We start from the raw sequence: 12327 nt of genomic DNA, 5'->3' as shown, positions 1-12327 counted from the left end.
CTTTATTTTTTTGTGTATTTATTATAGGTTTCTGTTTTGTGGTTACCATGAGGTTCATATGTAATAACCTAGGTATATAGCAATCTGTGTTAAGTCGATGGTCTCTTAAGTTTGACTTCATACTAAAAGCCCTACACACTTTTACTCCCACACCATTTTATTTTTTTGACATCATATTTTACCTCTTATAATTTTGTGTATCCCTTACCCTCTTATTGTAGGAATCTAGGTAACTTTAGTGCTTTTGTCCTTTGACCATCGTGCTAACGTTATAGACAGGTGGTCCACTACCTTTACTATATATTTTTCTTTGATATTTTTTCAGCGATATTTTTTTCTTTGATAATTTTTTAATTTCTATTTGTGGCCTTTTCTTTTCCACTTAAAGAAATCCCTTTAACATTTCTTGTAAGGCCGATTTGGGGGGATGAACTCCTTTAGTTTTTGCTTATCTGGAAAACTCTTTATCTCTCCTTCTATTCTGAATGATAACCTTGCCGGGTAGAGTATTCCTGGTTGCAGGTTTTTTCCTTTCAGCACTTTGAATATATCATGCCGCTCCTTCTAGACTGTAAATTTTCTTCTGAAAAATCAGCTGATAGCCTTATGGACTTTCCCTTGTACATAACTTATTGCTTTTCTCTCGCAGCTTTTAAGATTCTCTCTTTATCTTTAATTCTTGAAATTTTAATTATAATGTGTCTTGGAGTAGATCTCTTTGTGTTCCTCTTGTTTGGTCTTCTCTGTGTTTCCTCAATCTAGATGTCTGCTTCCTCCCCCAGGTTAGGGAAGTTTTCAGCTGTTATTTCTTCAAATAAGTTCTCTGTGCCTTTGTCTCTCACTTCTCCTTCTGGGACGCCTATAATGTGAATGTTAGTACACTTGATGTTGTCCCAGAGGTCCCTTAAACTGTCCTTGTTCTTTTTAATTTTTTCTTTCTTCTGTTCAGCTTGGGTGATCTCTTCTACTCTGTCATCCAGATTGCTGATCTGTTCTTTTGTGTCATCTGCTCTGCTCTTGGTTCCCCCTAGTGAAGTTTTCAATTCAGTTATTGTATTCTTCAGCTCATGTTGGTTGTTTTTTTATATTTTCTAATTCTTTGTTGAAGTTCTCGCTGTGTTCATCTATTCTTCTCCTGAGTTCAGTGAGTATCCTTATGACCGTTAGTTTTGTACTCTTTATCAGGTAGATTGTTTATCTCTGTTTTGTTTAGTTCTTTTCCTGAGCATTTGTCCTGTTCTTTTATTTGGAACATATCCCTTTGTCTCCTCATTTTGCCAAATTCTCTGTGCTTCTTTCCGTGTGTTAGGGAGATAAGCTACATTTCCTGATCTCAGAAATGTGGCCTTATTTAGGAGATGTCTTATGTGGCTCAGCAGCATGCTCCCCTCTCATTACTCATGCCAAAAGCTCCAGGGGTGTCCCTGTGTGGGTTACATGTGCCTTTCTGTTGTGGTGGGGCTGCTATTGCTTTGGGCATGTGGATAGGCTGGGCTATCTGGTATTTTTGTGCTGGTTTCCAGGTCTAGTCTGTGCATGGGCTGGTTTGCCTTTCCTTGAAGTTCTGTAGTTTTCCTGGGCTTTTTCTCCATTGGTTTTAAAAGCCAGGCATTTTGGGGTCTCATCTCTCTTATGCTGGATCTAAGGACTGGAATACCTAATGTGGAGCTCAAATCCACCACTCCCTCTGGAAAAAGCTCTGTACTTTTGAGAGAGCTCCCACCTGTGAAGTGCCACAGCTAAAGTGTGTTTTTCCCTTGGCAGGACTGTATCTCTGCATCTTCTATCCCTCTCTGTGTTGTCCCTTATTATGGAGGTTCTTTTCATCCACTTTCCAGAACTCTCTCAGAGGAGATTGTTCCACAGGTAAAGGTAGGCTTGTTGTGTCCATGGGAGGAGGTGAGCTCAGGATCCTCCTATGCCACCATCTTCCAAACTCTATCGCTAATTCACTTCTTACCATTCCTCTTTACTATTCTTTACTTTAGCCAAACTGAACAGCTTGTTTTTTTCCCATATATCCTTGTAGTTTCCTACTTTTGAGCTTTTGAACATTCTACTTCCTCCACCTATAATGCCCATTTTCATTCTTGACACTCCATCTCAATCACACAATAGTGTTGATAGCTGCCAGCAAGGGACAAGTCTGTCTCCTGGGAGACTTTTCCAAGTGGAATTCTCTACCTTTACATTTACTTCTATCCAGGATCTGGCCTCCAGCCCTGCAGTCTCAGAAACTGGATTTGCCAGTCTGCTGAGAATGCATCTACATACCCTAAACAAATTCATAAGGCTGATGTGTAAAATCAGAAAGCCAACTCAACATTTGAATATATTAATCACTTCATTGTCTCTTTTTAGTTAGCTAATTTACTGATTTACAATAAGAAACTTCTTCAACAGAACTGAGTACTTTACTTTAAGTCTGTGAGCTATAACCCCTACAAAACTTTCTGTATTAGGGATGCCTTTGTCAAAGGGACCAGTGTGTTGGCTTAAATTCACTCTTACAGTGACAGCATTTAGATGACCAGAAGAAGTATTTGCCTCTTTGATTTTCCTTTTTCTCTGCGTTCATTAATCAATCATCTTTTTGATTGGCACATTCTTTATTATCTTTCAAGTAACATCTCCTCACTCCCCTAGTTTCCTTCTCTTAGAGTACATATCACTGTTTCACCAAACACTGATATACGCAGTATAGGTCAAAATAAGATTTTTCTATTGAAAACAAATTAGGTTTCTAGTTATGGTAGTAATGGAATTGTAATAGAAAGCACAGCATACAGAATCAGAAGGCCTGGGTTTAGGACCCAATAGACATCTATGGAACTGTCTACTCAGCAACTCCCTTACTCCTTCTTCTGGGACTTTTCCTCCTCCCCACCACAACCTCGTAGCTTGTTTAGCCTTTTCTTGGATTCCATGAGCCAATGAGTCTCCTTTTTTCCTAAGCATTCAACCTGGATTTCTATCACTTTTAATAAAAACTAATATACTGTAGTTTCATATAGAAACTCCATTTCTTTATTTATAAAAAGGGAAGAATAGTACCTATTTCCTATAATTTTTATCAGCTTTAAATGAGATAAAGAACTTTGAAAGTGCTACACAAAAGTAAGTTATTCAGGTATTGTGTTATATGTACCTATATTCACAGAACTATATTTGTAATCCTTTTATTCAGTTAATTCTTTGAAACCAGTAAAAGGCAATATACTTTTTTTTTAATTTTGACATTTTATTTTATTTATTTATTTATTTTTGAGGAAGATTAGCCCTGAGCTAACATCTGCTGCCAATCCTCCTCTTTTTGCTGAGGAAGACTGGCCCTGAGCTAACATCTGTGCCCATCTTCCTCTACTTTATATGTGGGACGCCTACCACAGCATGGCTTGCCAAGCGGTGCCATGTCTGCACCCGGGATCTCAACCAGCAAACCCCAGGCCATCGAAGTGGAATGTGCAAACTTAACCGCTGCGCCACTGGGCTGGCTCCCATTATACTTTTAAGGACATGTGATTCTCTGCTTTTTTCATAATCATGTGGATGAAATGCCATAGAGCAATACCCATTTGATATTCTAGTATTTTTAAAAAAAGAGAAAAATGTATTATTGAGGTTCCTTATTTTAGCTTTTCTTTCCATTTTGTACTTTCAGTGAGTTATCAATCTTTTTTTTATATTTAGGTTTATGAAATAAGTAAAAGGACACGCTTACTGGCAAAACTATATATACCTTTACCTAACGACACAGAGCTGAAAAGCAAAACTGTTTTGGAATATGTAGAATTTAGCTCTGATGAGCTGGTCATACCTGCTTATGGAGGAGTAGGAAGCAGTAAGTTTATTAAAAATGTTTCTTCCCCCCTATTTTCTTCATGAATTCCATATCCTGAATGACCCCGGGTTATTTACATGAGTAAAGAATCCTATATTTACAATATTAGGCTAAAAGTGAATTAAATTCTTTTTTCAGATGTTAAACTAAATTTTTTAAAACTTTATCTTGAATCAGATCTTTGGGAAATCTAAAATTTGGAATTAGCACCTGCGCTTTTCCTAGGTCATTTGAGACAAGAGCACTATGCTCTCGGGAACGTGAGCTCTGCTCCTGAGTGGATAGACTGCTCTGCCTCTGCTTCTCCTTTAGTGAAGCCTAAAGATGCTCCAGGATGTGTCGATTCATCTTTGAACTGAATAGGGAAAGGAGGAAGAGCAGGAGAGAGAAAGAAAGAGAGAAAAGGAGAGAGGAAAGAAGAAAGGATATTTCTATCCACTTGTTTTTCAATTGATTTTACTCCTCATGCAATTAAATTTAAGTTAGCACGTCTGTAAGAACACTGCCATTCCTCCCTTTCTCCCCCAGATTCCTTCTCTTTAGCCTTCCTAGGAGTTTTGTAACTGTTTGTTTCCATCTGGTGAAAAGGAAGAATGTATGAACGAGTGAGCAAGGAGGAGAGAGAAGAAAAGAAGTGGGCAAAAGAGCCTGCAGAGAGAATGAGGGAGGAATATAGTCTGCTTAGAGTTCAGATGAAGCAGAAAAACGGAGTTGTAGAGACCCAGGATAAAAGATTCAGGGTGAAATATGTAGGGAACACTAAGAACTTCGCAAAAGTTTCAAGGAATGTTGTTAAGCTCTCTGGAGAATGAAAAAGAAAATGAGGAGAAGGAGAAGACTCAGGAATGTAGGGAAAAGGGATAAAGAGTAGCTTTTCTGCCTCTTTTTCTGCTGTCAGTGGTCGTTTCTTGCTGGGAGCTACTCCTAGAAAGAAGGGTTAAAAAACTTCTGGTCATAAGAGGAGGAAAATAGAGATGTTCATCGCATGTATTCAGATCAGTATTTTCCTCTCTCTTTTGTAGTCTGTTTGAAGTAGTCTGCCTTAAGGTATCTTAGATGGGAGATGAGGCAAGGTCTAAGATTAGAGTCTGGGGTCAGCACAGAACTAACTTCCTTTGTGTTCCTGGGGTTCCACAAGTAAAAGTCAGGAAAAAAATCTACGATGTGCTCAAACTGCTTTTAAAAAAATTCATATATTTTTAATGTCGCTATAAACAGATGTGCCCTTTCTTCTTGAGGGAAACGGAACCGAAGAACTTTGTCTTTTGACATCAGGAAAACTAAGCTATTCTCTATCATGGGCCTTAGATGAAAATGGTATTCCTCTGACACCTATGTCACAGTCATTAAGATCTGCTTACTGCAGGTAATAAACTTTCCTAGAGGAAATGGGATTAATTTCCAGGTCACACCCACAAATAGGATTACTAGAAATAAGAAAGGTAAAATTCTATAAAAATGATAATCCTGCCTTGTGTATGGTGCTATGTTTGAGTAAAATCGTAAATATAAAGGGCCAAGTGGATTCCATCATTTAAAAATTACTGAATGATGATAACGAAAAGATGGCCTTTCCCCTCCACATCTAAACAACATTTTTAAGAAAGATTGCTATTCCAATTATATGACATTATGGAAAAGGCAGAACTATTGAGACAGTAAAAATATCAGTGGTTGCCAGGGATTAGGAGGAGAGAGGGATGAATGGGCAGAGCACACAGGATTTTTAGGGCGGTGAAACTACCCTGTGTGATACTATAATTGTGGATACATGTCATTACATATTCGTCAAAACTCATAGACTGTACAACACCAAGAGTAAGCCCTAATATAAACTGTGGACTTTGAATGATAATGATGCGTCACTGTAGGTTCATAGATCATAACAAATGCAACTGTTTTATTGCAACAAATGTAATAAATTATAACTCTAGTGCAGGATGTTGATAGTTGGGGAGGCTGGGCATATGTGGGGGGTAAGGGGCATATGGAAACTCTGCACTTTCTCATCAGTTTTGCTATAAACCTAAAACAGATCTTAAAAAATAAAGTCTATTTTAAAAATAAAATAATAAAAATTAAAAAAATTTCCACAAATAACTTGGATTAAACAGAAAATCAAAACTGAGATTAGAGACTATTTAAAAAATAACAATGAGAACACTATATATAAAACCAGTGGCATATGACCAAAGTCATAGTACGAGTTCATAAATACTTTTCTTGGTAAATAAGAGTTTTAGAGAAAAAAAACCCTGAACTAAATGTCAGTAGCATTCAACAGTTGACATTGAGGAAACTGAGGTAGTGGATGTAGATTACTTTTCAAGAAGTTTGACAGAAAAAGAGGCTGAAAATAAGAGACACAACATAATCAAGGTATGGCTTTCTTAAAAATTGGGGCAGTCCTTGTCTTCTTACAAGAAGTGATGGGATCCATGGAAAAAGAGTCAGAATATATTAGAAAGAGTATGAGATCCTTCAAAGTCAGGAAGATATTGAGCCAAAACACAAATGAGTAGTTATAGTTCTGGAAGAAATATCTTTTCTTCAAATCAGAGAACGAGACAGAAATCACTAGGAAGATGGAATTATAATTTTAATTTTGATGGATGTCCTTGTTTTGCTAAGTAAAAGAGGTCATCTTCTTAGAGACCTGGAGAAGGGCATTTTAGGACAAAAATGGAAAATTAATAAAGGTAATTCATTTTGGAGCTGGTGAATAAGCTTTTAATACCCAACCATTATTTTCTTGTATTTCTTAGTATTTCCCTAGCATAGTCCCCACTGCAGCTGTTTCCAGTCTTTGTCTCATCATACTAGTCTATGCTTTATTCTTGGAGTCAGATGCTTATTCTCCTCACTCTAAAGCTAACTTTTATACAGGTAATTGGGAACTTTCCTTTGTCTCCTTTAGGATTCTGCTAACATATTTATAGCTTTTTCTTACATTATCTTCAACTTTTCCATCTCCCTAGTATGCTGTTAGTCTTTTATATCAAAGAAACCAAGAAAAATCCGAGCATTTAATTAAACCCTGAAAACCCTTTTTGGCTGTTTTTCCTGCCCAAGTCCTCATTCTTGTGGTCTGCTGGTTTGCATACATTGCCTCCACTTTTTGTTCACACATTCCCTCCCTAATCCAACCCACTTATTCCTGAAGGCTACCAGTGACCTCCTGGCCATATTCATTGGCCTGTCCTCATCCTTTTGCTTCTTGAAGTCTCTTCTCTCATGGCTTCTGTGATGCTGCACTTAGCAGTTCCATTTACTTGGGGACTCAAGTTTACAAAAGATTGAGAGCAGTTCTGTGAAAGATTGGGACAGCTCACAGATTTCAACAGGGATTGAATTGCAGGAGAGGTTTTCAAAGTCCAGAGATCTCTCTTAGAAAGTTGTCTTGAAGTAGAACTTTACAGCTGGGGCCTCTGAGATCAGAGAGGGAGGCTAACAGAACTCTACAGCTGTGGGAGCTGAAGGGCTGGTGCTGAGCAGTGGTTCTAGGAACCTAGGATGGGTGCTCCAAATGGCAAGACTGACTTGTGAGAGTCAAAACATGGAGCTAAAGGAGATCCAAACAAAATATTTGTTTATTCACTGATTTACTTATGCATTCATTCATCAAATACTAGCAGAGCTGCAAATAAAGCAGTGAAGCAAAAGAAGATCTTAGAATGCTAATACCACATTAAGCACAGCTCTCCAATCTCAATTATTGTTATTGTTGTCTAGAGTTTTTGTTTAACACATTTTAAAACATAAAACAGCTTTTCTTACATTTATAGTTAATTTTCTGACGTGGTTAATTGGCTGTTATGTTTGCCCCTATCTCTTACCTCCCCCACTTTCATTCTGGATTTACTTTTCTTTCTAAAAGCCTGCTCCTTTAGTGATTCTTTCAGTCAATTTCTGTAGCTAGCAAATTTGCTTAGTCTTTGTATATATGAAAATATCTTTATTTTGTCATCACTCTTGTAATAGTTTAGGTGGGTATAAAATTTGAGGCTGATATTTATTTTCCCTTACCACTTTACCAGCCTTTACCACTTTGAAGCTGTAATCACATTATCTTCTGGGATTTGTCATTGCTGCTATCAGTCTAAATGTTGGTGTTTTGTAGACAGTCTGTCTTTTCTCCCTGGTAACTTTAAAATTTTTTGCTTAGTTCACAGAGAGAGAAAGCCAGGGGCTGAGGGGACGGAAGAATGGGGAGTTATCGTTTAGTGGGTACAGAGTTTCTGTTTGGAATGATGAATAAATTCTGGAAATAGATAGTGAGGTGGTAGTACAACACTGTGAGTATACTTAATGCCACTGAATTATGTTACTTGCTTGGCATTTGGTTGTGCAGGAGGGGGTGCAGATGACAGAGGGGTTTTGCCATAGCCCACAGCTGAACACTTAGAGGGCAGCTGCAGGAATCATTATAGCAAGGGCAAGAGATGTTATGAGGTTTTTATTACTTTCCCTGAGGCAGAAATCCTGGGACTAAATTGAAATCCAATTACAACTTTTTTTTTTTTAGGCTGTAAGGGAATAAGTTTCTCTCTCTAATCTATTCATTAACATTTAAGCTTTGCCTCAGGCTTTGTTTTCTAAAGGACCTGGGCTAAGACTGTTCCCAGGAGAAGGAAAATTTTTTACTAGATGTCAAGAGTGTCAAGCTCTAGAGATCTCTTATTACAAAGGCATCAAAATTGTTCAAATATGAGGGCAGAAATAGAAATTAAAGAAAGGAAGAATACTTAAACTTCACGTATTTGTAGTTTTGCTTACATCCTATCATACTAGGCATTGGCTTTGTTAGCCATAGCTTCCAAAGACTCATCGTAGAAATATGAATAGATATTGTTGGAAAATAGACTGTGTAAAATATGTCTCCATGTTTGGGCTAAGACATAAATGAATCTGAGTCAGAACTGTATTTCTGGAATCTCAGTTTATAGACTGGAATTTTTCTTGAGTACTTTATAGAAAGGATCTTAGAAATTTTCTGGTCCAAATCCCTCTAATTATATGTGATGAGACAAATCATCTATGAGAAGAAAGATTAAATAACTGGAATAATTGATGGCTCTAAAGAAACCCTTACTGTTTAGGGTTGAATTCCTTCTGCACTTAGCCTGTAGCTGAGGTCACTAAGAAAGCATTATGAGTCTAGCCTATCTTTGTAGCTCTCCAGCTTCTGAAGATGGCCTCATATGACCAAAGATACTCTTCTGGCACATCCTTCTCAGTTAATTGTATTACACTATAGAATGTTTCAACTGTAAAGATATAGCCTAAAGATTCTTTTTCTATTGTGGACTTGATTAATTTTGCTTAAGCAAACATCTTGGTTAAATTTCAATATCGTGCATCCTACGGAAAGAAGATATTTAATAAGTTAGTATACTCAGGGTTTACAGAATACATCCAATAAGTTCTATTCACTTTACCATCTACTATGTTTTAGCTACTGCACAGAGTGGAGATGACAAAGATGAATATTTACAGACTTTACCCTTAAGAAGCTTACTGTCTCTTAAGGGATGGAAGTAGACATTTATCAAAGAGCTAGGATACAAGTTAGAAGGTGAGAAGAACCAGGAGAGATATCACATCTAAACCTGTTTTATCTTTAAATGCAGGGGATAGATAGGTTTTACCTTGTATAACAGATGTGTAACCTGCATATTGTATGCAAATTCACAAAATATTTTTCTTTATGTTAGTGTGTTAAGGAATGTAGATGCCAGAAGTGTTCCTGGTATTCCATGTCTTGTTAATGCACAGAAGCTTTTTGAGTGGGCAAATGAAGTCAAAATTGACCCAAATAATCCAGAATATTCTGATTTAATGGAATTTATTATGGTAAGTTATAGCAAATATCAATACTGTAAATATATTCTATTTCCTAAACTCTACCCCCTTATACTCCTCCCTAGTTTGCTTTATATTTTTCTAGGCACTAGGAGACGTGTAAAGGTAAATCTGACAGGTACAGTTTTCAACCAGTTTATAGTATTGTAAAGGCACTTAGAAACTCAGCAACTGACATAATTACTACTTTAGGCCTGGCAGTTGGTACTCTGCCATTACTTAGCAGCCTGCAGTACATCCTGCAGGCGAACCTTCAGGCTGAGTAGATATGTGTTATACATCTACTGAGTGCCAATCACACTGTGAGATGCTAGGGATACAGAGATGACTTACAGATACACTCCTTCCCTCAAAGACTCCTTATCTATTCCCTTCTCCTACTCTTCCTTAGGGCCGACTGAACTGCTCTGCGTACCCTGAACATGCTTTCTCCATACCTTCATTCATGCCATTCCCTCTGCCTAGAAGAGCACCTACAGTGACTATCTTACCCATGCCGCAAGTCTGATAAATGTTTCCCCGGTAACCTCAATTAGATGTGAGCTCTTCTTGCCTTGCCCTCCTGTTAACTATTTTTTTCTTTTTATAAATTCTTATGGCTCTGATGTCATTCTGCCCTTTACTGTAGTTATTCATTTCTGTGTTTTATCTTGCCTAGTGGAACTACAGCTAATAAATCTTTGTCTCTCTTAGGGCAACTAGCACTCTTCCTTACATGTACCTTGTACTGATATTTGCATTTATTGAATAAAGCACTTCATGAATAGATTATTGTAATTAAGTTTCCCTGGATCAGAGCTTCCCATCTGATGTTCTGAACTGGTTACAGGTGTACAGAAATATTGGTTTTCTCTCAACTCTTAGGGCAAATAGATATGAACTATGAACAGTCTCATCTTTTAACCCAATGTGCAAGCAGATATTTTCATTTTCTTTATAAGTCATGACCAGGAAAAGGTTGGGAAGCCATGTAGGCCAGATTCTGTTTTGGGTTTTTTTTTTCAGCTTCTATCTCTGTACAGATTAAATTGCTCCATTTCTTACTTATATGGAAACTCTCACATCTCATGGTTGAGAGGAAAAAACAGTGTTTTGAAATAATTATTGAATTTTAAAGAATATTTTAAGTAAAGACTTTATATTATTTATGTTTTACAGTATATGAAACATAAAGGGCAGGATATTCCAAAGTATTTTCGTCTGGAACAGTTGCAAGATGAGTTTAACTTGGTTTCTGAAGAGGAGATGAATAAAAGTAAACGTTTCCAGCTATTGCAACTTAGAAATGCAGGTCAATTAGATGTTTTCCTTCTGCAGCAAATGCCCCTCTATGATAGAGAGATCCCAGATTTAGTCTTCCAGGTATTTGCTTTCTATTTGAATATGGCTTATTGTGTAAGTTAATATTTTGCTGCTTTATATCTATCTTATTTTCTTTTTTCTTTTTTTTTTTAGGAAGATTAGCCCTGAGCTAACATCTGCGGCCAATCCTCCTCTTTTTGCTGAGGAAGACTGTCCCTGAGCTAACATTCATGCCCATCTTCCTCTACTTTATATGTGGGACGCCTACCACAGCATGGCTTGCCAAGCGGTGCCATGTCCACACCAAGGATCCAAACCAGCGAACCCCGGGCCACCAAAGCAGAATGTGGGAACTTAACCGCTCCACCCCCGGGCTGGCCCCTCTTTTCTTTTTTTAACTGATACAATCTGTAGATTTTTTTCCCCTTCTCTTCAGGCATTAAAAGTGTACAGATCAGGGGCCAGCCCTGCGGCCGAGTGATTAAGTTCACAGACTCCGCTTCAGCAGCCCGTGGTTTCGCTGGTTTGGATCTTGGGCGCGGACATGGCACCACTCATCAGGCCACGCTGTGGCGGTGTCCCACATGCCACAGCTGGAAGGACCCACAACTAAAACATGCAACTATATACTGGGGGGATTTGTGGAGAAAGAGCAGGAAAAAAAAAAAAGATTGGCAACAGTTGTTAGCTCAGGTGCCAATCTTTAAAAAAAAAATGTGCAGATCTCCCAAATTCCAGAAAGTCCTTAGCTTGACTTTGCAACTTAATTGTTGTCCAGACAACCTACTTCACAGCCAAAATCCTTTAAATATATTCTAAATTTATGTAAATACTATATTTTTGTTATTGTAAAAGTCATCACCAGTTTAAAAGCAACTTTGGGGGACAAGGGAGAGAAACACTGCTGAATTAAACTTGCGCATTGATTATAAAGCACATCTCAGTTTCAGAAACTTTAATGTGGGAAAAAAAAGAAAGAAAGAAGTTAGTCTCAGGCTGCATGGTGATGGTGTACAGGAGCCTGCCAGCACCAGCTGGTGAGAGCCTATTGTGTGCATCTCTTCCCAACTCCACCGTCAGTGACTTCATATTGGTTGCTTTAAATTTGTTTCTGGGGGAATATTTACACCATAAATCAGCAAATGCTACAAATGGGGCTTCACCTCCAAATCCCAGAGAACTGGTTTTAAACATTTACCAGCACGTCTCTGGTCTTAAATAGTGGAATTATAAGAGCTAATTTCTGTAGAAATAACCCATTGTAGTAATCCTAGCACTTGAGCTTGCTAAGAGATGGTTTGAGAAGAAAGGAATTAGTGTTC

At 37.8% G+C, this 12327-nt stretch overlaps 1 protein-coding gene across 16 annotated transcripts in view; it reads left to right on the top strand.

Moving 5' to 3' along the window:
* The window catches only part of CC2D2B (coiled-coil and C2 domain containing 2B), a 103057-nt gene that overhangs the window by 45286 nt on the left and 45444 nt on the right, over positions 1-12327 (top strand). For 12 of the 16 annotated variants that reach the window (XM_070560635.1, XM_070560628.1, XM_070560590.1 and 9 more), the window contains 4 exons: positions 3691-3841; positions 5060-5207; positions 9556-9694; positions 10862-11065. In XM_070560635.1, the coding sequence (XP_070416736.1) occupies positions 3691-3841; positions 5060-5207; positions 9556-9694; positions 10862-11065 (642 nt within the window). The remainder of the gene's footprint in view (positions 1-3690; positions 3842-5059; positions 5208-9555; positions 9695-10861; positions 11066-12327) is intronic. The other 4 variants (XM_070560655.1, XM_070560673.1, XM_070560691.1 and 1 more) reach the window with 1 other exon arrangement.

This window comes from Equus przewalskii, chromosome 1, assembly GCF_037783145.1.
Source record: "Equus przewalskii isolate Varuska chromosome 1, EquPr2, whole genome shotgun sequence".
Classification (NCBI taxonomy): domain Eukaryota; kingdom Metazoa; phylum Chordata; class Mammalia; order Perissodactyla; family Equidae; genus Equus; species Equus przewalskii.
The sequence above is the reverse complement of the archived record's forward strand: the minus strand, read 5'-3'. Positions and strand labels throughout refer to the sequence as shown.